At 43.5% G+C, this 26,828-nt stretch overlaps 1 protein-coding gene across 3 annotated transcripts in view; it reads left to right on the forward strand.

Annotated features, from left to right (window-relative positions):
* Positions 1-26,828, forward strand: part of cd276 (CD276 molecule) — a 455,194-nt gene that overhangs the window by 122,133 nt on the left and 306,233 nt on the right. For all 3 annotated transcript variants that reach the window (XM_073025039.1, XM_073025041.1, XM_073025038.1), the window contains exons 3-4: positions 14,713-15,063; positions 18,254-18,550. In XM_073025039.1, the coding sequence (XP_072881140.1) occupies positions 14,713-15,063; positions 18,254-18,550 (648 nt within the window). The remainder of the gene's footprint in view (positions 1-14,712; positions 15,064-18,253; positions 18,551-26,828) is intronic.

The raw sequence follows: 26,828 nt of genomic DNA on the forward strand, positions 1-26,828 counted from the left end.
GAGTAGATCCTCTGTGATGTTGACACCCAGGAACTTGAAGCTTCTCACCCTATCCATGGTTTGGTGGGTCTTCTGCTGACTTCCCCTTCCTGACGTCCACAGTCAGTTCCTTGGTCTTGCTGATGTGGTGTGCAAGGTTGTTGTTGTAACACCACTCAACTAACCAATCTGTCTCACTCCTGTGCACCTCCTTATCATGATCTGAGATTCTGCCAATAATGTTGCCACTGGTGAATTAATAGATGGTCTTTCGGCAATGCCTAGCCACACAGAGATCAGTCGTAAACGTAGAGTGAGTAGAACAGTGGGCTATGCCCACAACCTTGAGGTGCACTGATATTGATTATCAGAGCAGAGGAGATGTTATTACTGATCTGCACTGACTGTGGTCACCTGATGACGATCCAGTTGCAAAGGAAGATAGAGAAGCCCAGGTTATGCAACTCATTGATTAGTACTGAGCGGATGGTTGTGTTGAAAGCCAAGCTGTAATTGATAAACAGCAGTTTGACATATGTATTGCTGTGTTCAGAGTCTCCAAGCCAAGTGGAGAGTCAGTGAGATCGTATCCGCCGTTGACCTGTTGAGGCAATAGGCAAATTGCGTTGGGTCCAGGTCCTTTCTCGGGCAGGAGGTAATTCTAGCCATGACTAATCTCTTGATACATTTTATCACAGTGGATGTTTGTGCTACTGGGTGATAGTAATTGAGGCAGCTCCTCCTGCTCTTCTTGGGTACTAGAATGGTTGATGCAATTTAGAAGCAACCTCAAATTGCAGCAGTGAGAAGTTGAAGGTGTCCTTGAACATTCCAGCCTGTTGGTTGAATCCGGTTTCTTGGCTTTGCCAAGCACACCATCAGACCCTGACACCATCTTGAGGGTTCATCTTCTTGATGTTGACTTCTGAGGCAGAAATCACAGGGTCATAAGATGCTGTGGGATTCACACAGGTGTAATGTTATTCTCCCTTTCAAAGTTTGCATAAGAGGCATTGAGCTCATCTGGGAGTGAAGCATCACGACCCTTTATTCTGTTGGAATTTGTGTTGTAGAAAATAACAACATGCAAACCCTTCCACAGCTGTCATGCATCCAATTTTTCTTTAATTTCACAGAGAATTGCTGTTTCTTTTACCAGGTTCGGATATGGCCCAAGTGCGGAGTAACAGACTTTGAGGCAGGTCGATAGTTCACAAACTTTAGTGCGAACAGTGTTAAAGGGAAAATAAACAATAAACGCTAGGCCAAATAGGGCCATTAATTACAGCTCTGAAGTGGAAAATGAGGCCTACACTGCAGCTGAAAAGAAAATCTAAACATTAAATGGATACCACTAGATTTCAGAGTCAGCTGACTCGAAAGTCCAATTTCTCAGTGAAAGGCCAAAAGCAAAAGGCAGCAAAGTGTTGCTGTGCTCTGTCCAATTCTTGACAAGCATGGAGTTAATTACTATCACGATTAAATAACGATTAGCTGACACATGAGAATTTTTAAAAAAGGAGGGAGAGAGAAACTGGGGAATTATAGACCGGTTAGTCTGACATCGGTGGTGGGGAAAATGCTGGAGTCGGTTATCAAAGATGTGATAACAGCACATTTGGAAAGAGGTGAAATCATCGGACAAAGTCAGCATGGATTTGTGAAAGGAAAATCATGTCTGACGAATCTTATAGAATTTTTTGAAGATGTAACTAGTAGAGTGGATAGGGGAGAGCCAGTGGATGTGGTATATTTGGATTTTCAAAAGGCTTTTGACAAGGTCCCACACAGGAGATTAGTGTGCAAACTTAAAACACACGGTATTGGGGGTATGGTATTGATGTGGATAGAGAATTGGTTGGCAGACAGGAAGCAAAGAGTGGGAGTAAACGGGACCTTTTCAGAATGGCAGGCAGTGACTAGTGGGGTACCGCAAGGCTCAGTGCTGGGACCCCAGTTGTTTACAATATATATTAATGATTTAGACGAGGGAATTAAATGCAGCATCTCCAAGTTTGCAGATAACACGAAGCTGGGCGGCGGTGTTAGCTGTGAGGAGGATGCTAAGAGGATGCAGGGTGACTTGGATAGGTTAGGTGAGTGGGCAAATTCATGGCAATGCAATTTAATGCGGATAAATGTGAGGTTATCCACTTTGGTTGCAAGAACAGGAAAACAGATTATTATCTGAACGGTGGCCAATTAGGAAAAGGCGAGATGCAACGAGACCTGGGTATCATTGTACACCAGTCATTGAAGGTGGGCATGTAGGTACAGCAGGTGGTGAAAAAGGCAAATGGTATGTTGGCATTCATAACAAAAGAATTTGAGTACAGGAGCAGGGAGGTTCTACTGCAGTTGTACAAGGCCTTGGTGAGACCGCACCTGGAATATTGTGTGCAGTTTTGGTCCCCTAATCTGAGGAAAGACATTCTTGCCATAGAGGGAGTACAGAGAAGGTTCACCAGATTGATTCCTGGGATGGCAGGACTTTTATATGAAGAAAGACTGGATTGACTAGGCTTATACTCACTGGAATTTAGAAGATTGAGGGGGGATCTTTGAAATGTATAAAATTCTAAAGGGATTGGACAGGCTAGATTGTTTCCGATGTTGGGGAAGTCCAGAATGAGGGGTCACAGTTTAAAGGATAAAGGGGAAGCCTTTTAGGACGGAGATGAGGAAAAACTTCTTCACACAGAGAGTGGTGAATCTGTGGAATTCTCTGCCACAGGAAACAGTTGAGGCTGGTCCATTGGCTATACTTAAGAGGAAGTTAGATATGGCCCTTGTGGCTAAAGGGATCGGGGGTATGGAGAGAAAGCAGGTACAGGGTTCTGAGTTGGATGATCAGCCATGATCATACTGAATGGCGGTGCAGGCTCGAAGGGCCGAATGGCCTACTCCTTCACCTATTTTCTATGTTTCTATGTTAATTTACAAGCGCAATTGCCGTATCTACTGAGCCGCTGAATCCGTGGTTGTGACAGTTTTACTTTCAAGATGGCCTTCCGTAGTTTATACTTGGACTTTTTGTAGGTGGTGGCAGGGTCTCAGCCCGAGGGAAGAAGCTGTTACCCAGACTGGCAGTCCTAGTCCTGATGATCCTGAACCTTCTTCTCAATGGTAGTGGGTCAGAGAGGTTGCGCGATGGGTGGTGGGGATCCTCAACAATGTTTTGGCCCCTTTGTCAGCAATGCTCAGTATGCATCACAAATGGGGGGGAGGGAGACCCCGATGATCCACTCCATAGTTTTTACTCTCTGTAGGGTCTTGCAGCATCTGTACCACACAAGGCAGACATGACTTGGAACTTTGAGCCATTGGAGTGAGCTGACTGCAGGTGGGCTGGGTCAGTGTGTGGTCACCTCTGGCTCAATGAGTAGTGCTCTCCCTTCAGATATCAGTGTTTCCACGTTCAAACCCTACAGCTGAGTTTTGAACCCAAAATTCAACCAGATGGCAGAGTAAGGGTTAAGGTTATCTATACATTAAAACAGTACACTTAACACGATATGGAGTAACTGACCCCTCTTTCACAGATGCTGCCTGATCTGTTGACATTTTCTTCATAATCTATGCCTAGTTCTGTTATCCAGATAACCATCCAGGGTTGACTGCAATGACGTTTGAGAATTAATACACAGAAAGAGCAGAGCTGAATTTTCAGTTGATTTCTCTGTTATTTTTACACCAATATAAAATGTGCTTGCACCAGTATTAAGGCTGATTTGTACTTGTGCGTACGGGCTATGCTACAGCCTATGCCATAGCCCTGATTATCACTTCTGCGTCGCTCTACGCCGTAGCGAGCATGCGTTGATGTGCGCCAAAACGCTAGTTGGCGGTGGGGTTTCTATGCCACTGTGTTGAGTTTCTTCGTGAGAGACATGGATGAGGAAATGCATTTCAAACATTTTTGCATGTCGGCAGGTAGATTTGATGATCTGGGGTTCATCTATTTCGCATTGGTGTACAGACATGGTGGAGAAGAAGCAACCGGAAATGTGTAGGAGGAAATGCGATGCTACCAAGCAGACCAATCACAGTTGTTGTGGTCTGCATCGCTGCGACGCGTGAGTGAGTTTTTTGGGGTGGTGCACGTAGCCCTGTAGCATAGGTACGGCATAGGGTGTGCAGTACCTATGGTGTAGCTGTGACGCACAAGTATAAATCAGCCTTTAGACTTGTGAAATGGATGCTGCGTCATAGTCAAAGTTGAGTTTAATGTTGCGTGCACAACTACAGGAGGTGCAATTATAAATCCAACTGGCAGCAGCATCACAGGTATATAACATCAGATATACCATACTGACAAGAAAAAGATAAACATTAAACTTTTCACAAGTTTTACAAGAAAGGATATAATTTATAAAGTCCATTGTGTTACAAAGTGATCATGGTGTTGCTATACTAATGTAGTGATTAGTGCTGTGCAGGTTGGTTCAAGAACAAAATTATTGTTCCCACTATTCATGGTACATTACTCAGGCTTAACTTTAATGATGTTTGTATTGTTCAGTGAAGGAAACGATGTTGTACTGAGAATTCTGTCCGCGAAGGCTATTTATCTTTAAAGGTCTCAAATGCATTCCTGAGCAGATGTTTTGCCAGCTGTTTTCCTTGTGCTGATTAACTGGAGTTTGCTGGTTGTCTGTTCCGTACACATCTTCCATTCCACAGGGAGTAATTCTTTCTCATCTTAAGTTGTTTTTGATGCTTTTTAATCTTACACCCCACAGACCAAGTTTAACAAATCAACTTCCATTTGCATTGTGCTCTGTTGTTCTGCAACGGGCGATTATAGTTCTAATTTTCTTTGCTCCCAATGGAAAAAAATGTGGCCTATGTATATTTGTTTGAAGTCACAAGCCCTGAATTTATCTTCTTCCACCTGGGCTCTTCCCCAACACCTTCAGGTTGAGTTTACAGAAGAACATGCATTTTCTATTATTGGACTCTATGAAGCATTCATTGTTTTACACAAGCTCTTAGTGAACTCACAGAACCAACCTGTTCTGATTTATTTTATTAACTGTAAGTCATAGTCATGGAGCTGTACAGCACAGAAACAGGCTCTTGGGGCTATTGTGTATACGTCAGTCTTTTTTTGCCAACTATGCTTGTAACACCTGCTGGCATTGAGAGCATATCCTTCTGCACTTTACCCATTTGCCATGAAGTATTTCTTTATCTAATGCTACCACCTCCTCTGTTGGTATGTGTCAGACGTTAACTACTGTATGTGAAAAACAGACAATAGTTGATGTCTGACACCAACTTACCCTCAGATCCCTTTAAAACTCCTTCTTCGCACCTTAAACCGGTTTCCTCTTGTTTTTGGCTTCCATGCCATGGGAAAAAGGCTTCTGAATATCCTCTCTATCTTGCCCTCTCAAATCCTGTATATCATGGCGGCCCTCAGCTTCCATCACTTCAGGGAAAACGAGCCCAGCCTATCTAATCTCTCCCCATAACCCAAGTCCTTCAAATCCAGCAACATTTTAGTTTAACCTCTTTCCGCATTTTCTACAGTGCAATCGCATTCTTCCCACAGTGAGGTGACCGGAAGTGTACACAGGACTCTTCAGTGTGGCCGACTTAGTGTTTTCAAAGTAATTCCAGAGTCATACATATTTCCCGTAGGCATGTGACCAGAATTTCACACAATATTCAAAATTAGGCCTCACCAACGTCTTAATATGACTTCAACATTACATCCCAATGCCTGTACTCAGTACTTTGATTTATGAAGGCCAACATGCCAAAAGCTCCCTTCATGATCCTATCTAGCTGAGACAGCACCTTCCAGGAACTATGGATCTGTATTCTCATATCCCTCTGTTCTACCCCACTCCTCAATGCCCAATGTTCAGTCTCTGTGGCCTCTTATGATTGTTGCACATTGGAGCCTAACCTAACTGGGAAGATCAGCATCATGTTTAGTATCATTAAAATATGTAGAGAAATTTGTTGTTTTATGTCAGCAGTACAATGTAAGACATAAAAAAATTACTCAGTTACCAAAAAAAGCAAAAGAGGAATAATGAAATAGCATTCATGGGTTCATGGACTGTTCAGAAATCCAGTAGCAGAGAGGAAGAAGCTGTTCCTAAAATGTTGAGTGGTTTTTAGGTTCCTGAATTTCTTCCCTGACAACAGTATTGAGAACATGGCGTTTTCTGGATAGTGAGGGTTCTTAATCATAGCTGCTGCTATCTTGAGGCACTGTCCATACAATATGTCCTTGATGGTGGGGAGGCTTGTATTTGTGATAGAGCTGGCTGAACTTACAACTCTCTGTAGCTCTTATGATCCTGTACAGTGGGATCTCCATACCAGGTGGTGAAGAACCCAGTCAGAATGCTCTCCACTGAACATCTGTAGATATTTGCAAGAATCTTTGGTGACATATATACCCATGGGGATCACAGTGAGAACATGCCACCTGCACACAGACAGCACCTGAGGCCAGAAATGAACACAGTTCTTCAGAGCACTAACTGCTGCTCCACCATGTCACTCTGTGTATTTATCTACAATAAATATAGGCAGCATGGAGTAAATGAGGTGCTCGAGGAATATAAGAATGTAAGAAGAATCTTAAGAAAAAAATGATAAAAGCTAAAAGAAGATATGAGGTTGCTTTGGCAAGTAAGGTGAAAATAAATTCGAAGGGTTTCTACACTTATATTAATAGCAAAAGGATAGTGAGGGATAAAATTGGTCCCTTAGAGAATCAGAGTGGACAGCTATGTGTGGAGCCGAAAGAGATGGGGGAGATTTTGAACAATTTCTTTTCTTCGGTATTCACTAAGGAGAAGGATATTGAATTATGTAAGGTAAGGGAAACAAGTAGGGAAGTTATGGAAGCTATGACGATTAAAGAGAAGGAAGTACTGGCGCTTTTAAGGAATATAAAAGTGGATAAATCTCCGGATCCTGACAGGATATTCCCTAGGACCTTGAGGGAGGTTAGTGTAGAAATAGCAGGGGCTCTGACAGAAATATTTCAAATGTCATTAGGAACGGGGATGGTGCCGGAAAATTGGCGTATTGCTCATGTGGTTCCATTGTTTAAAAAGCATTGTAAGAGTAAACCTAGCAATTATAAGCCTGTCAGTTTGACGTCAGTGGTGGGTAAATTAATGGAAAGTATTCTTAGAGATGGTATATATAATTATCTGGATAGACAGGGTCTGATTAGGAACAGCCAGCATGGATTTATGTGTGGAAGGTCATGTTTGACAAACCTTATTGAATTTTTTGAAGAGGTTATGAGGAAAGTTGACAAGGGTAAAGCAGTGGATGTTGTCTATATGGACTTCAGTAAGGCCTTTGACAAGGTTCCTCACGGAAGGTTAGTTAGGAAGGTTCAATCGTTAGGTATTAATATTGAAGTAGTAAAATGGATTCAACAGTGGCTGGATGGGAGATGCCAGAGAGTAGTGGAGGTTAACTGTCAGGTTGGAGGCCGGTGACTAGTGGGTGCCTCAGGGGTCTGTACTGGGTCCAATGTTGTTTGTCATATACATTAATGATCTGGATGATAGGGTGGTAAATTAGATTAGTAAGTATGCAGATAATACTAAGGTAGGTGGAGTTGTGGATAATGAAGTAGGTTTTCAAAGCTTGCAGAGAGATTTAGGCCAGTTAGAAGAGTGGGCTGAATGCTGGCAGATGGAGTTTAATGCTAATAAGTGTGAGGTGCTACATTTTGGTAGGAATAATCCAAATAGGACATACATGGTAAATGGTAGGGCATTGAAGAATGCAGTAGAACAGAGTGGTCTAGGAATAATGGTGCATAGTTCCCTGAAGGTGGAATCTCATGTGGATAGGGTGGTGAAGAAAGATTTTGGTATGCTGGCCTTTATAAATCAGAGCACTGAGTATAGGAGTTGGGATGTAATGTTAAAATTGTACAAGGCACTGGTAAGGTCGAATTTGGAGTATTGTGTACAGTTCTGGTCACCGAATTATAGGAAAGATGTCAACAAAATAGAGAGTACAGAGAAGATTTACTAGAATGTTACCTGGGTTTCAGCACCTAAGTTACAGGGAAAGGTTGAACAAGTTAGGTCTTTATTCTTTGGAGCGTAGAAGGTTGAGGGGGGACTTGATAGAGGTATTTAAATTTATGAGGGGATAGATAGAGTTGATGTGGATAGGCTTTTTCCATTGACAGTAGGGGAGATTCAAATAAGAGGACATGAGTTGAGAGTTAGGGGGCAAAAGTTTAAGGGTAACATGAGGGGGAATTTCTTTACTCAGAGAGTGGTAGCTGTGTGGAACGAGCTTCCAGTAGAAGTGGTGGAAGCAGGTTCGATATTGTCATTTAAAGTAAAATTGGATAGGTATATGGACAGGAAAGGAATGGAGGATTATGGGCTGAGTGCGGGCAGTGGGACTAAGTGAGAGTAAGCGTTCGGCACGGACTAGAAGGGCCGAGATGGCCTGTTTCCGTGCTGTAATTGTTATATTATATGGTTATATATGTGTGGTGTTCAGGGAGAGGAACACGGAAGCCCAATGTATTCGGCCCACAAATGTTGTACCAACCTTTTAACCTACTCCAAGATCAATCTAATCCTCCCTCTTACATAACCCTCCATTTTTCTGTCATCTAATCAACCCATCCAGTTTATTCTAACCCATTCCCCTTTGTGCTGACCGCCAAGCAATTGTTTCCATCAGTTTTTGTTTCATTCTTCTTGCATGACCACGCCCCCCCAGATTCTACTACTTGCCTCCTATACATAGAAACAGTTTATAGTGACTAATTAACCTGTCAATCAGTGTGTCTTTGAGATATGCGAGGAAACAAGCACTTGGAGGAAATCCACGTGGTCACAGGGAGAACATGCTCCCTTTGCTCAGGTTGAGCATGAGTTTCTGGAGCCATGAAGCAGTGGTTCTACCAGACTGACCACTGTGCCACAATGGCAGCAGGAGTAACTTCTTTGCGATTCTTCAAGAATCAAGAATACCATGTACTTTTGCATCCAAGTGAGAAATGGGACCTCAGTTCAATTTCTCCTCTGAAAGATACCAGCTTTAAAAAAAAATGGTCATGCTCCTTTGGTACTGTGCTGGAAGATCAGCCTAGTTATAACTTGTAGGAGACTCATGAGATTCTGCAGATGCAGGAAACCTTAAGCAACATCTACGTAGACACTGCCTGATCTGGTGAGCTCCTCCAGCATTTTGTGTGGGTTGCTTATAATTTATAAGAGTCAGCTGTCCTAGAACATAACAATGTAGCACAGCAACGGGCTCTTTGGCCCGCAATGTCAATGCTGACCGCCCCGCTGAATCAGACTAAATCTCTTCTGCCCCCACATGATCCATTTCCTGCTTATACATGTGTCTATCTAACCAGCCACGTAAACATCACTATCGCACCTGTTTCCTTCACTACCCTGGCAACCCTTTTCAGGCACCTACTGAAGTTCAACAGGGATGCTGCGTCCAAGCTGTCTACACAAGCTAGTATTCAAGCCAGGGCAGTATGTTATGGAGAGCAAGTTGTTGCCTGTTAGAATGTTCTTTGGGGTTGGGACATGCAGCACACAACCTTAACAGACTTCAGCTACTAGCCTTTAGATCTGAATATGAATTGTGGATTAAATCTAAAATGCAGCTCTGAACAAGAGGTTCGTAAGAACCATGAACCAAGCTAAGACGAGAACAGGCATACTGATTTAAATTTGTTACTTGTGTGTCTTTAGGTGTCCGTAATATAGGTGCGACCCGGAAGGTAGGAAGATCCAGGCTTTTGAAACTGTTACATGTAGTTCAAAGGAAGTATTGTAAATATGGATCTGTTTGAATTGGCCTAAATTTGTCTTTGATTTTTAGCAAATAAAATGTAATGCAGTGTTGGGTCAAGCAGACCTGTTGCTCCGAATGTCTGTCAGTCAGTCTTTCTCTCTCACTCTCTCTCTCTCCCCTCCTCTCTGTCACTGTCTCTCTCTCCACCTCTCTCTCCCTCTCTCTCTCTCTTCCCCTCTCTCTCCCTCTCTTTTTCTCTCTCCCTCTCTCTGCCCCTCTCTCTCCCTCCCTCTCTCTCCCCTCTGTCTCTCTCTCCCCCTCTCTCTCCCTCCCTCTCTCTCTTCCCCTCTCTCTCCCTCTCTTTTTCTCTCTCCCTCTCTCTGCCCCTCTCTCTCCCTCCCTCTCTCTCCCCCTCTCTGTCTCTCTCTCCCCCTCTCTGTCTCTCTCCCCTCCCTCTCTCTCTCTCTCCCCCCCTCTCTCTCCCTCTCTCTCCCCCTCTGTCTCTCTCTCCCTCTCCCTCTTCCTCTCTCTCTTTCTCCCTCACTCCTCCCTCCCTCCTCCCCCCATCCCACTTTCCCTCCTTTGGAAGGCTGTCAGCTTATTTGTGATATTTTGTTGAATATAGAGACTGCTTCCTATCTCCCAGTACTTTTCACCAGTGATTTCATTCACACACAACACAGCCATGCAGCAGGCTCCCCCTCTCCATGCAGCTGATGAATCCAGGGGAATGGCAGAGAACTGTACATTTTGGTACTGATAGCTTCGCAGGAGTTGCCAGTTAGTGTTGAATTCAACAAGGCAGCAGAGGTTTGAAATGAGTTTTCCTTCTCTTAGCTGAGCTGCCAACTATGGCTGACGAGCTCCATCTGCCTGAAGCAACTGGTTTTAAGGCACCAGTAACTTGCCTTTGCCCTTTCTCCTTGTCATGTCTTGTAACTCCATAAACCATTCAAAGGGAAAGCACAGGAGCCAGAGTTTTCTTCTAGTGAGGCTCACATATGACATGGTGTCATAATGACGTACGCTGTTCACATACTTTTACATATAAACCACAATGAGTTATCTAAACAAAGTATGCTTATTGAAATAATATGTTTACAATGTTATTCAAATATCACTAAAATATTAAATACACTATACCCCTCCCTGCTTTGCTGTAAACTGCAACTCAATAGAGAATGCATCTCAACTCAAATATGTAATGTATCACTCTCTAGTCATCTTATATATACTGTTTGATACTGTGTGTATGTATGTACATACGCACACACAAAACACTATGTAACTACTATATCCACAGCATAATAAATTTTAAATTGTCCCAATCAGGCCTTAATGTTTAGTCGCTGTGGAATATTTCTTACTCTTGCGGGATAATGTCTTCCCTGACAGGGGTGGGGGGGCATTGAGGGGGTCCCTCTGCTTGGTAGGTGAGATCTCTGGCTGTGAAATAATCCCTGGTTATAGGGCGTTCTTCATGGTGGTTGTAGGAGTTGACTCTTGGACTGCAGGAAGAGGTTCCTGACATCTTTCTTCTCTGACAGTTGACTCCAAAACATGAAACAAATCGAAAGATAAACATGGGGAGACTGGGACAAACATGTACTCTTCACCTTTACATTTAGCAGGTGCACACTAATGACATAGTGGCGTAATGACATGTGCCACTCACATACTTCTTACATATAAATTGTAATAAATTATGTAAACAGAGAATGCTTAATTAACAATATATTTACAATAGTACTGAAATATCACTGAAATATTAAACACACTGCACTTCTGTCAGTAGAGATGTTTCTGCTGGGCTTAGTAGCTAAGCCACACGTGTGAAGACCAGGGGCTGGACTAGGTTGTCAGAGGCTATTCGAGACACATGCCACTGGGAGCATTTAATGGACAGTGAGAGCTTATCCCCACTACCACCCTGGCTATAACAACTGTAAGGAACCAGGCACCTACCACTCTCAGGGTAAATAAAACCTTACCTTGCACATCTGTTTTAAGCTTTCCCTCCCTTGCTTTTAATGAATATTCTCCCATACCTTGGGAAAAAGATGCTGAGAGTCCACCCAATCTATGCCTCTTGCAATTTTATAAACCATTCTTCCTTTAGCCTCTGACACTTCGGAGAAAACAGCCCAATGCTGTCCAACCTCTCCATATAGCTCATTTCCCTGTGGAAAATGTGTCTGCTTCCCTGTTGTGATTTATTTTTTGACGGAGTTTCAGCAAGCAGGTCGCTTCTCATCACTGTGGCTGGTGATGTTGGGGTTTCATGAAGGATTTTGCTATTACAAACTCTTGTCAGAAACCTGGCATAAGATTGGAAGACAAAATGATGCAGGGGGGGGGGAATTAATGCTTTTGTTTACATTAATTATTAAACCAATCAATGTTTCTCCTCAGAAGGGAAAGGCAGAACATGGTCCAAAAGAGTAGGAGTCCAGTATGAAGGCAAATAATAACGTTCCTGTCAATGGCTCCTTTGTTAGTAGGAACCTAACCAGTGACTATTCCTGAGCTGGCTATCTGTGTGATCAGCATTAATGTTTGATTTTTAAAGTGTCTGCTTTCCTTAAAGAAACAACAATGCAATTAGGAGCTGAGACTTTAATATGGTCTGTGTTCTTCCGTGGGTTACAAGCACCCAATTTCTTGGCATCCTGTGTATAAGTGATCTTCCGTAACATCATGAAATTTGGAATTCCAATGTTAATATATATGTTTGTTTCTGCTATGGCTGATACAGATTCCTCTCCCCCACCCCCGTCTCTCCCTCCCTCTCTGTCTCCCTCTCTCTCTCCTTCTTTCCCTCTCCCTCCCTCCTTTTCCCTACCTCTCCCCCTTCTGTCCCTCTCCCTCCTGCTCTCACTCCCTCTCTCCTTCTCCCTCCCTCTCCCTTCCTCTTTCCCTCTCTCTTTTTCCCTCCTGCTCTCTCTTCTTCTCCCTCTCCCTCCATCTGTCTCTCTTCCTCCCTTCCTTGCTCTCCTATTCTCTACTCCCTCAGTCTCCCTCTCTCTCATCTCTTACTCCCTGTTTCACTCATCCTCTTGTGCTCTCTCTCTCTCTGTCTGTCTGTCTCTCTCTCTTTCTCTCTCTCTGTCTATCTGTCTCTCTCTCTCTCTCTCTTGCTTGCCCCCCCACTTTAGTACACTTTTCATAGTTCCTATTTCTTATCAGTATTTATTATTTCTGTTTTTGTACTATTTTAAATTTAACTATTTAATATACATTTATACACTTACTGTAATTTATTTTCTTAACTTTTCTGTGTTATCCTGTATTGCGTTGTACTGCTGCCGCTGAGTTAACAAATCTCACAACATATGTTGGTGATACTAAACCTGATTCTGATTATGTCCCTTTTCTGTCATTCGTAGAGCTATAGTGATTGTTGTTTACATTCTGACTTACAGAGACAATCGACTTATGGACATGAATAAAATCAGAATTGTTACTGGGGGATAGCCTATAGTATCAGATATTAAAGAGATCTTCTGGATAGATTTTAATTGTCTGTGATGGAGTTTAGGAGAGGACAGATAAAAATTAAGAAGGAACTTTGAGGATTATTTCCTTGCCACAAACCTGATATAAAGGAAAACAGAGTGCTGGAAAGGCTCAGCAGATTGTGCTGAGTATACACAAATTATCAGTGTTGGTGTTGTTCTGTTATTGTCACACACACTCAGATACTGTACAGTGAAAAGCTGACCTTTCACACTGATCACATCATTGCACAGTGCATAAGGTAAAATATTAACAATGCAGAATAAAGTGTAAAAGCCACAAAGAAAGTGAGGGTAAACAGTAAGGTACAAGATCATAACGAAGTAGATTGTGAGGCCAAGAAGCCATTTTATTTTTCAGGAGATCCATTCAAGAGTCTGATAACAGCAAGGTAGAAGTTGTCCGTGAGCCTGGTGGTATGTGCTTTCAGGCTTTTGTATCTTCTGTCCAATGGGCGAGGGGAGAGGAGGGAATGACTGGCCTTACTTTATTGGCTGCTTAACTGAGGCACTGAAAAGTTTAAACAGAGTCCATAGAAGGGAGGCTGGTTCCCGTGATGCTCCACCCCTCCCTACCATTCCTGGCACTCCTTCTCTGCCACCTGCCTCACACCCCTTCTGTGGTGCTCCACCATTACCTTTCCCAACATCCTTGCTCCCGCCAGAGTTACAAACTCTCTCTCCGCTCCACGTTGACAAGTGCAGGACTGTGCAAAAGTCTTAGGTACCCTAGTAATATATATGTGCTGAAGACTGTTGTATGGTACTGTAAGGAAATGAGCAATATTCAGAACGTGGTTGTAAATTCCTTGAAAATGTGTCCATATGTTGTGGAATCAGTTCAGTGTTGAGGTGAGTCAAGTTGTCCATGCTGGGAAGCTGTCAGGATGCCTCTGGAGCACTGCATTATGTGGAAGCTGTGCAGAGGGGCAGAAGAGGTTTACCAGGACGCTGCCAGCATTAGAGTGCATTTGCCAGAGGAAGGGTTGGACAAACGTGGGCTGAGCTGAGACCTGACGGAAGTTTAAAGGATTAAAGGAGGCCTATATAGAGTCAATAGCAAGTATCTTTCTCCCATGGTCAAAATATCTAAAACTGGAGGGCACACATTTAAGATGAGGGGGGGAAAGTTCAAAGGAGGTGTGCAGGGCAAGTCCTTTACACAGAGAGTGGTGAGTGTCCCGAATATGCTGTCAGGGGTGGTAGTGGAGGCAAATGTGACAGAAGTGTTTAAGAGGCTCTTAGATAGGCAGATGAATATGGACACCGTGCAGGCAGAAACAGTTAGTTCAGTTGGGTATTTAATAACTAGTTTAATGAGTTCAGCATAACACCGTGGGCTGAAGGGCATGTCCCTGCGCAGTGTTGTTATCTGTTCTATGTCTCACACTTGAAGATACAGTACAGCAGACTTCACATACCTATTCACTTTGATTTCTTCCAGGAGCTTTGGAGATCCAAGTTCCCGAATTCCCTGTGATTGCCAGATATGGGAAGGATGTCACCCTGAACTGCTCTTTCACGACAGAGGGCAACTTTTCCCTCAGTGACCTCAGCGTCATATGGCAACTCACCGAGACTCGAACCATGGTGCACACCTTCTCCCACCAACAGAACATGCAGAGCGACCAGGAAGACGGTTTTGTGAACAGGACGGCCCTCTTCCTGGAGGAGCTGGATAAAGGGAATGCCTCCTTACTCCTGAGGCACGTGAAGATCGAGGATGAAGGCAGCTTCACCTGCTTTGTTCGAATTAAAGACCACAACAGCGCTCCCATCATGCTCCAGCTCGCAGGTACCCTGTTGTTCATCAGAACAATTTACTGACCCCGATCAGTTCCCAACCAACCATTCTTATTCTTGCTTTCATCGCTAGCCCATGCTTTTTAATTCAAGAATATATTTTTATCCTTGAAATACTCTCTGTGTCCACTTTATTAGGTACACCTCTACACCTGCTCATCAATGCTGATATCGGATCAGCCAATCTTGCGGCTGCATCTCAGTGCATAAAAGCATGCAGTCATGGTCAATAAGTTCATTTGTTGTTCAGACCAAATATCAGAATGGGGAAGAAATGTGATCTAAATTACTTTGACCGTGGAATGATTGTTGGTGCCTGGCAGGGTGGTTTGAGTATCTCAGAAACTGCTGGTCTCCTGGGAATTTCACGCACAACAGTCTCTAGAGTTTACAGAGAATGGTGTGAAAGACAAAAAAAAAATCAATCTGGTGAGTGGCAGTTCTGTGGACGAAAATGCCTTGTTAATGAGTGAGGTTAAATGAGACTTGGCAGACTGTTTCAAACGGACAGTAAGGCGACAGTAACTCAGATAACCACGTGTTACAACAGTGGTGTGCAGAAGACCATCCTGAGTGCACAACATGTCGAAGCTTGAAGTGGATGGGCTACAGCAGCAGAAGATCACAAATGTACTGGAGGTGCAGAATAAAGAGCCAATGAGTGTGTACACAGGAAATGCAATACAAGCAGTGCGTATCTGTGCATACATTAATTTTACCATCAAATCAATACATTCTATATACACGTGTGTTTCCTTTTCATTGCATCCACTAAGCGTTTGACAGGCTGTCACACAAGACCCAACAACCTCCCCACCCCAGTGTCAAGTCATGGTAGAATCCTAGACTGTGGTCCTTCCTCACAGATTCCCTGCTTTGGCTACACCAGGCGTCAGTGCTTTCTTGCTCAGCATGTGCCCTTGCCGGGACCAGTCCTTTATCAGATCAGGCTAGCTTATCTTCATATGCACCAGGATGCAATAAAGCTCCTTGCTGTGAAGTTAAAAAGCAAACACGAGGAAATCTGCAGATGCTGGAAATTCAAGCAATATGAAGGGTCCTGACGAAGGGTCTCGGCCCAAAACGTCGACAGTGCTTCTCCCTATAGATGCTGCCTGGCCTGCTATGTTCCACCAGCATTTTGTCTGTGTTGCTGTGAAGTTCCCAGATTAAACAAGTACATGTTATCTATAAAAACAGCAATAAGTGCAAAACAATAATGCAAACTTCAGTTATTACGGTTCAGCACCCCCATGAGTAAAATTTGCCCTTCCATGTCAATTTGACTTCGCATTCCTGTTTTGACATGTCTGCCCATAGCTTCCTCTGTTGACATGAAGAGGCCAATTTCAGGTTCGAGGAGCAAACCTAATATTCCGTCTGGGTAGCCTCCAACCTGGTGGCATTAGCATCAATTTCTCCACGCAGTAATTTCTCCTCCTTCCTTCCTCTTTCTCCATTCCCCATTTTGGTTACCCTCACCCCTTCTCTTCTCCTAACCTGCCATCACCTTCCTCTGGTTCCCCTTCTCCATGGACCATTGTCTGCTCGCTCCTATTAGATTCCTTCTGCTTCACTCCTTCATCTCTTTCACCAATCCTGTTTCAGCTTCTTACTTCAGCATCCATCCCCCATACATCCCCTTCCCCCTAATGTGATCCTCCTGACTCCCCCCTTCCCCCTCACCTGGTCTCACCGATTCCCTTCCTTCTCATCCACACACCACCTTCCCTCTCAGCTGGTCTCATCTATTCCCCTCTAACCCTCCCCACACACCCCCTTCCTCCTCACCTGACCTCACCGATTCCCTCTCCCCCTTCCCCCTCACCTGGTCTCACCGATTCCCTTCCTTCTCACCCACACACCACCTTCCCTCTTAGCTGGTCTCATCTATTCCCCTCTATCCCTCCCCACACACCCCCTTCCTCCTCACCTAATCTCACCGATTCCCTTCCACCTTCTCCCTTACCTGGTCTCACTGATTCCTCTCTACCCTCTCCCCCTTCCCCCTCACCTGGCTTCACTGATTCCTCTCTACCCTCTCCCACACATCCCCCTTCCCCTGCATCTGGACTCACCGGTTCCTTGCCAGTTTGTATTTTATTAATTTAGCAATACAGCAGGGAACAGGCCCTGCCCAACAAGCCACCCTGCTCAGCAATCCACCTACTTAACACTAGCCTAATCACAGGATGATTTATAATGACCGTTGACCTACTAACCAGTGTGTCTTTGAACCATGGTAGGAAGCCAGTGGTTCATGTGGAGAACCCCCCACAGACAGTGCCGGTATAGAACTCTGAACTCCAGAATGCCCCGAGCTGTAATGGCGTTGTGCTAACCTCCCACTCCCCTCCCCTTCTTATTCTGGCTTTTGCCCCCTTCCATTCTAGACCTGATGAAGGGTTCCAGCCCAAAGCATCAACTGCTTATTTCCCTCCATTGATGCTGCCTGACTTGCTGAGTTCCTCCAGCGTGTTTGGTGTGGCTCAGGATGTCCGTGGTTTGCGGAATGTCCTGTGTTTGTGATGTGGTACGTGTTTTCACCATGAGTGAAAGCACTGCAAGCCAAGAGGGAATAAGGTGCTCGAGCTCGAGCCCGAGCCGGATCCACTGTTGTGGGCACACTTTGTTTTGAGAAATTTGTTAAAAGCTGCTCCAATCCACCTGCCAGTGAGGGCCCAATAATACTGAAGACGCTACATTTCATATAAAGTCTGCCAATGAGAAATGTCCTGCACATATCCCAGGGACAAAATATCTAATACTAGTGGGGATACTTATAATGTGTGAGGGGGTAAATCCAAAGGGGATGCACAGATCAGTTCTTTAAAGGAGAGTGGTAGGTACTTGGAACGCACTGCCAGTGTTGGTGATGGAGAAAGTTGTGATAGAGGTGTTTAAGAGACTCTTAGATATCTGTGGAGAATGGAGGCCTTTGGATGATGTATAGACAACAAGGAGTCGGTGTCAATAGCTTAATTAGTTTGCCCAACATTGTGGCCAAAGGTCCTGCTCCTGTGCTGTACTCTATGTTCCTAATGTAGGATTATTGTAATTGGGTGGTTGATGGTTGGTGTAGATACTGTCTAAAGGACCTGTATTTCTATGATTCTCAGGAAGCAAATTATGGACGCATAGTTTTCACGCTGCTGATACTCGTAACTCTTGCATTATTCCAGCCTCTTACTCCAAGCCCAACCTTCAACTGGAGCCCAGCAAAGACCTGAAGCCTGGTGATGAGGTGGCCATTGCTTGCCATTCCTCGGGGGGCTACCCACCAGCAACGGTCCAGTGGCTCGACGGGAAAGGGAGCAACATCACTGAGAACATCACGACGTCGCAGGTGGCCAATGAGGAGGGCCTGTTTGAAGTGCACAGCGTGATCCGGGTGATACTGGAGCCAAACAGCACGTATAGTTGCATGGTGAGGAACGAGCTACTGAACGAGGAGTCATTGACTTCGGCTACTATTACAGGTCAGTCCTATGTCTTAGCAATTTAAAGTCTGCTGTGCATTGGAGGGGAAAATACCTTACCAGTGTGCTCCCGGGTCTGGTGCCTGAGATTGCTGGCCCACATTGTGTCTTTTAGAGTGGCTTGGCTTCCAGATTATCAGAGTAATTCAGAGCATCTACACTCATGGAATGCCAAAATAGTCAATATTCAGTCTATTGTCATGCGCACAACTACAGTACATGTTTCAGCAGTTGCAATGAAAAACCTACTTGCAGCTTCATTACAGCACAGACCATCACTAATGCAATGTTCCCAAGGAAGTCATACTTTAAAACATTAATTATACAAAGCAATGCTGGAGGAACTCAGCGCAGGTCCGGCAGCATCTATGGAAATGAATAAGCAGTCAATGTCTCGGGCCGAGAACTTTCTTCAGGACTGGAAAGAAAGGGTGAAGATGCCAGAATAAAACAGTGGGGGAGGGGAAGGTGGACAACTAGAAGATGAAAGGTAGCTGGAGAGGAGAGTGGACCATAGGAGAAAGGGAAGGAGGAGGATACGCAGGGGGAGGTGATAGGTTGCTGATGAGGTAAGAGGCCAGAGAGGGAAATTGAAGAAGAGGGGAGGGTGAGGGATTTTATTTTACTGGAAGGAGAAATTGATTTCCATGCCGTCAGGTTGGAGGTTATCCAGAGGTGGTGTCCCTCCACCCTGAGGGTGGGCTCATCATGGCATATATCGGAATGGGAATGGGAATCAGAATTAAAATGTTTGGCCACAGGGAATTTTTACTTTTGGTTGATAGAGTGGAGGTGATCAACAAATTATGCAAGAAAGGGCACAATTAGAAGAAAAAAGTCCAATTGAATGTAAAGTGGTCATTATGTTGGTGTACTGAGGTAGTGATTAGGGATGTGAAAGCTGGTTCAAGATCCGAATGGTTGAAGGGAAGTAGTTGTTCTTGAACTTGGTGATTGGGACTTCAGGCTGCTATACTTCCTGCCTGATGGTAACTGTGAGAAGATAGCATGTTTGGTTGGTCGGGATCTTTGATGATAGATGAACACCTCGTAGATTCTATGGGGGTGGGGGAATGTGCCTGTGATGTTTTGGATGGAGTTCACTACCAACTGCAGCTTCTTATGTTTTTGTGCATTTGAATTGCCATCCCAGACTAGGAGGTAACCAGTCGGGATATTTTCAGCAGTACATATGCAAAAGTTTGACTGTATTCATTAACATGCTGAACCTTGGAAGTTTTCTAAGAACGTAAACACACTGGTGCGCTCTCTGCATGATCGCATTTATGTACTGGACAAGGACAATGGCAGGTGTTAGTGTCCAGGAGCTTAAAGCTGTTGATCATCTGCACTTCTGGTTCACATGTTAGGCTATTTTCCCTTCCTAAGTCAACCATCAGTTCTGCACTTTTGCCGACGTTCAGTGAGAGGTTGTTGTTGAGGCACCTCTCATCCATGTGTCCTATTTTGCTCCTGTATGCCGATTCTTCACCACCCACGGTTCGTCCAATAACAGTGGTTACATCAGCAAACTTGCATACTGCCTTGGAGGATTATAATGCTAAAAATGTAAAATTGTATACATCAGGAAATCTGCAGATGCTGGAAATTCAAGCAACACACCAGTGTTCCACCAGCATTTTGTTTGTGTTGCATGTAAAATTGTATGCAATGTTGGTGTACACCCATGATTAAAATGCTAAGAAAAACATGTAAACACATACACACACAATCTCTAATGCAGTCTAAGATTTCATAGACTGTACAGTACTGAAACAGGCCCTTTACCTCTGTGGTCCATGGCAACCAGGATTCCCAGCTAAGCTAGTCCAGCTCCCACATTTGACGCATATCACTCTGAACCTTTCCCATCCGTGTAGCTGTCCAAATGCCTTTTAAATGTTATTGATATACCTGCATCAACAACTTCCTCTGGCAGCCCATTCATTAAACTAATCACTCTCTGTATGCAAAAAAAAATACTCCTTACCTTCCCTTTAAATCTCTTCTCTCACCTTAAATCTATGTTGCCTGGTTCTTAATTCTCAACCCTGGAAAAAGATTGTATGCATTCACCCTATCTATGGCCCTCATGATTTTAGATACTTCTGTAAGATACCCCTCATTCTCCTACACTTCAATAAACTAAGTCCTGGCTTCTCAACCCCTCTGTATAACTCCGTACCTCAAGTTTTATGCTGCTCCATTATTTGGTCAGTTTAAACACTGGCCCAGATTGACTGCAAAGATGAGGTGTTGGGATCCAAGGGAAGAGCCGATTTTGCTTGTTCTGTGCAATGGTCACTCCTCTCTCCATGGAGCTGAGGCTATGAAGTCTGCCCCGGCTGTTGTGCTCCATGTCTGCTAATATGATGAATTGATAAGAGAGGCTTTGGGCTTCCTCCAGGCTGCTGTGGGGTTCCGATCTGAGGACTCAGTTTTGGTTCGGGATGCTGTTGTTTGCTTCAGTTGTTTGCAGGATCTGTATTTTTTTTAAATTTCTCTTGCGTACTGGGTTTTTATTTTTATTTTTACTCTTTTTTTTCTTAAATTGGTTTCTTTCAAGTTTTTTTGCTTTGTGGCTACCTGTGAGCAAACAAATCTCAAGGCTGTATTATTTATACATTCTTTGACAATAAATTGTACTTTGAATCTTTACCTTTCATTTGCATCTCATCCCCCTTTGATTTCAATTGGCTGCCATGCTTGAATTGGCTTCCCTGCTCCTGGGCAGATCCCAGCATGAGAGACAAGTAGCTGGCACTGACCCATAAGGACCTCAGCATCAGCTAGAACTCTACTGAGCAGAGGGCAAAGCCATACTCTCCCCTCAGACATCAACCCAGTTACAGCACACTTCCAGAAGATCCATTGGTAGATTGGCCCCTAAAATCTTACAACAAAACCTCCCCAGTTACTGATTACTTTCTTAAAAAATATATAGAGTCATACAGCACAGAAACAGGGCCTACCATCCAACTGGAGCAAAGCTGAGCAGGGAGCTAGTTCCATTTGCCCACATTTGGCCTCTGTCCCTCGAAACCTTTCAAATCCTTGTACCTGCCCAAGTATGTTTCAAATATTATTAATATATGCGCCTTAACCACTCTTGCTGGCAGCTTATTCCATAAATTGGAAGAATTTATCTCTGCTGTGTAAGGGACTCTCAGCATCGCCATATGTTTTGAAATTTTGGGCATATGGTTTGCCCATATGAAGATTGTGGAGGAAATGCACACCTACCAGTCAGTGTGATAATGGAATAAACCACATTCGTTGCAGCAATGGCATGTAGATTCGCGATTCCAGATTCAAGATAGTTTGGACTGATTTGTCAGTACAGAGGAGTAAAGGAAAATGAAGTGGCTGTGTCGTGCTGTATCCTTGGACCCAAGAGCAGGATCACACAGAGACTTGGAGGATTAAACAAAGTTAGGAATTTTATTTACAAAAGAGATGAAGCGAAACAGTAGAACTTACAAGGTCTTGGATAACTCGACAAGAGTCAGAACAACCAAACCAGTTTAAATACACTCCAGGGCATGAAAGTCTCTGTGCCCATTTAATAAAACTCCAAACTAATTACAAGCTTACAAGTAACTGTTCTAATAACAGACATAAGTCCAAGGCTATTTAATTGGCCTCCTGTGAAGTCTTAGAGAATTATTTGGAAGAAATTGAGGACAATTACAACTTAAATATAAACTAGAGAAGACCTAACAAAAACACATAAGAAACCCAAAATGCAACAATACAGAAAATTCCAATTGATAAAACGCATAGAATACAAAAAAACACAACAGCAAAAAAACTCAGAGCCCTCAGAAAACTCTAACAATGACCCAAGGTAGTGGCAGATTGTTACTCTGGATCCTGTGCAGCATAAAATACACAATAAGCACAATAAGATATGGAATTACCTTGCAAATCTGGGAGTAGAGTAACAGTGAGAGATTGTCTAGTGTTTTTAAGTATTATCCTTCAAGAAGGCTGTTTGGCAGAAGTCAATGTTTAGTTTTGGCTAATTACCACTGTTTTGTGTGTGTTGGATTAGGTTAGTAAATCACTAAACGCGAACATGCCGGTTCAGCAAGCACTTAGGAAGGGAAATGCTACATTGATAAATGTCTCACTCCGTTTATATAGAGATGTGGGTGAGACCAGACCTCAACTGTTGCGTGCAGGTCTGGTGTTAAGAGTAGACTGGCAATAGATGGACTGCAGTGAAGGCTAGTCAGATGGATTCCTGGAATGATGGGCTTGTGTACGAGGATAGGACTTCTCTATTGAATTTAGAACATGTCTCACATTCTTTGGAGGCTCGATAGATATGTAATTGATATCATCCTCGACTGGGAGACGTAACCAGGAGACACAGTCTCAAAATGAATGGCTTACTATTAAGGACCAGGGTGGGAAGAAATTTCTTCATTAGAAGATATACAGATTGATAGACTTCTAAATATTAAAAAAAATCAAAGGGTTGAGTATAGGAACACAGTGATGAGTGAAAAGACCAGCTGTGAACTTATTGTTCAGCAGAGTGACTGAATGGTCTATTCCTGCTTCTATTTCACATGTTCTGCAGGGGAACTAAAATTTTCACATTACAGTGCGTAAGTAAACTGCTTTTAGTCACTGCTAAAAGGTCAGTAACTAAAAGAATCATACTGAGGTGATTGGTGAAAGAATCTGAGGTTTTCTTTATGTAAGAGTTGTAATGTTGTAGGAGGGACTTCCTAAAGAGGTTGCATAAACATATTCAATACACTTCAATAACAATATAATAAATGGAAAACTTGGCAGAGCTGGGGGAATGAATAGGGGGTGGAGTTAATTAGAGAGCTGGTGCAGGCAAGATAGCTGAATGGCTGCATTGGCTCAGATTTTGCAGATGAAACCATCAGACACACAGTCCCTACTGAACTGTAGTCAAAATTATGTAACGATGATACTCACAACCAGCTAGTGAAGATTTCTTGCTGAGATTGAGCAGTGGCAGTGTCCTATGTGGTTTGGTTTGTTAAAGCTTTCAAGGGTGTTAAGAAAATGCTGGGGATACACAGTAGGACAGTGAAGAGAAAATGGTTAAGATTTCAGGCCAGTGACATTCAGTTCTGGAAGAGTGAGAAAGTACATTCAGTGGCCATTTTATTAGGTACACCTGCTCGTTAATGCGTGTATCTCATCAGCCAATCATATGGCAGCAACATCAATGCATAAAAGCACACAGGCAAGGCCAAGAGCTTCAGTTGCTGTTCACATCAAACATCAGAGCAGGGTAGAAATGCATTCTAAGTGACTTTGATTGTTAGTGCCGGACGAGCTGGTTTGAATGTCTCGGGAACTGCTGATCTCCTGGGGTTCTCATGCACAACAGTCTCTAAAGTTTGCAGAGATTGGTGTGAAAAGGGGGAGAAAAAAAGCATCTAGTGAGCATCAGTTCTGTGGGTGAAAAATGCCATGTTAATGAGAGAGGTCAGAGGAGAATGGCCAGACTGGTTCAAGCTGATAGGAGGTGACAGTAACTCAAGTAACTTCATGGCATGCAGAAAAACATCTCTGAATGCGCAACCCGTTGAACTTTAAAGTGGATAGGATACGGCAGCCGAGGGCCACACTGGGTTCTACTCCCACACCTAATAAAGTGGCCACTGGGTTTAAGTGCACTTTGATTGGCAGAGGGGTGGAGAGAACAGTGAATTCCTGAGATGGACAGACAACAAGAGAGTCCAGATGAGGGCTGTATTAGTGCTGTGAAAGGGAGAGAGGCAAATGCCTACTCAACATACCTGATCTGTCTGGAGGAGGTATAAACAGAGAATATGAATGAGGGCAGATGAGAGAAAGTAAAGCAAACACCGCTGGAACTGTGAGAGGCAGATTGTGACTTGCCGGATTTCCAAAGCGGAGCAGAATACTGCAAATTCTCGAAGTTCAAATTTCAAAGTAAATTTACTATTAAAGTAGTCTATCACCATAAACTACCCTGAGAATCATTTTGTTGCAGACATTCACAGTAGAACAAAGAAATACAACAGAATCAATGACAATCTACACTCAAAAGACTGACCAACAATGTGCAAAAGAAGACAAACTATACAAATACAATAAAACATATAAAATAATACTAATAAAAAAGTAAATAAACAATAATGAAAACATGAGTTCCAGAGTCCCGGAAAGTGAGTCCCTATGTTGTGGAATCAGTTCAGTGTTGAGGTGAGTGAAGATATCTACTCTGGTTCCGTAGCCTGATGGTGAAAGGGTAACAACTACCTGAACCTGGTTGTGTGGGGCCTAAGGCTCCTGTACGGTCTTCCCGATGGCAGCAGTGAGAAGACAGCATGGTCTGCATGGTGAGCACTGTTGACGTCAGTGCTTCTTGTAGATGTAGTCAATGGTGGGGAGGGCTCTTTCTGTACTTGGCAGGTCAGAAAGCCTCAGTGGAGAGAGAAAAACTGCCCAGATTGGGGATAAATGATCTTTTTTAATCATTGCTGCCGTCTGTCCCAGGAGTATTTCAAAATTATTTAAAACAAAATCAACAAATACAAAAGACAGTTATGTTAAAATATAACTAATGTACTTTTCTTCACAGTTCTAAATTCCTGTCCCAGTGAAAGGGCTCACGGATCTAGCAACTGATGGGATTTGTATAAGTCCCTGCCCTATAACTGGCGACAAAAGGGTTTCACGGGGCAGATGTTGAAATGTTTTCACTGAAGTTTAGGAGCAAGAAGATATAGTTACCAAGTAAAGGGCTGCTAATTTAAAACCAAAGTACATAGAAGAAGCTTCTCTCAGAGGGAATTGAACCTCTGGAGTTCTCTGACTCCAAGGATGGTGGCGAAACTTTAAGCCAGAGGTAGGTAACTGTTTGAAATATCTTGCATAAGATAATAATTCAAACTTACTGCCTTAAAGGAAGTTTACTGTGGGCTGAAGAGCCTGTTTCTGTTCGGTACTGCTTTAAAGATGGCTGGGAAGGCTACAAAGAATACAGGCCCTGTGTTGCAGACTCAGTGTTACAGGGGGTGCATTGAGAAAAATTGGCACTATGACTGCTTAGACAAGTTCTGAGAGTCCCAGATTGTAAAACCGTAGCATTTTTTTTGTGTTAAAGTTTCACAGCAAGTACGTGTGTGAGGAGGTGTTGTAAGAGATTATTCAACACACCACCAAAAAGATGTACACAGAGGCCATTTGTCAAGGTTCAAAGGTTCATTTTATTGTCAAAGTATGCATGTACAATACAACTTCGATATTCACCTTCTCCAGATAGCCATAAAATACAGAAAAAACATGAGAGCCATTGAAAGAAAAGCCATCAAACCCCTCACCATACAAAAGCCATCAAACCATCCCCTACACCACACAGAAAAACTGACAGATCACCAACATAGAAAACAGCAGCAGAATCATCAAAAACTCCAAACCCGTAACTCCGTCCCTCTCAAAAAAAATGACACCAACAAAGCCTCAACTCCCCCCCACAAAAAAAGGACAGTGCCAACAGCCCCAAAACTCCAACCCCCTCTCCTACACACAAAAACCAGCAGATTGCCTCACAGAAAAAACAACAAGAACATCAGACCTTAAATCCCCAACCCCTCCCTCACATAAAAACCAACACATTGCCCCATCAGAACTCCACCCCACCAATCAGCAACAAGAGAGAAAACACAGAAAACTGAAGGAGACCATCTACTGTTGGAAATAATGGATCAGAAGTACCTTCTAATCCATTAGATTTAGGATGGGAAACTGAGACACATATACCATTGGACTTCAGGATACTTGTGCACCATTGTTGTGCACCAGATACTTGTACTCCCACTCAGTCTGTCCCAAGCTACTTTTAATTTCCAATTCCAGTCTTCAAACTAGCTCCTGCTGCTATAAGACCTTAAGACGTAGGAGCAGAATTTGGCCATTCAGCCCATTGAATCTGCTCCAACATTCCATCATGACTGATACCGGATCCCACTCAACCTCATACACTCGCCTTCTCACCATATCCTTTGATGCCCTGATGACTCAGTAAGCTATCAACTTCCACCTTAAATATACCCATGGACTTGACCTCCACTGCATGCTGTGGCAGAGCATTCCACAGATTCACTACTCTCTGGCTAAAAAAAATTTCTCCTTACCTCTGTTCTAAAAGGTTGCTGCTCAATTTTGAGGCTGTGCCCTCTAGTTCTGGATAGCCCCACCACAGGAAACATCCTCACCATATTCACCCTATCTAGCCCTTTCAACATTTGGTAGGTTT

The sequence above is a fragment of the Hemitrygon akajei genome, chromosome 21, assembly GCF_048418815.1.
Source record: "Hemitrygon akajei chromosome 21, sHemAka1.3, whole genome shotgun sequence".
NCBI lineage: Eukaryota > Metazoa > Chordata > Chondrichthyes > Myliobatiformes > Dasyatidae > Hemitrygon > Hemitrygon akajei.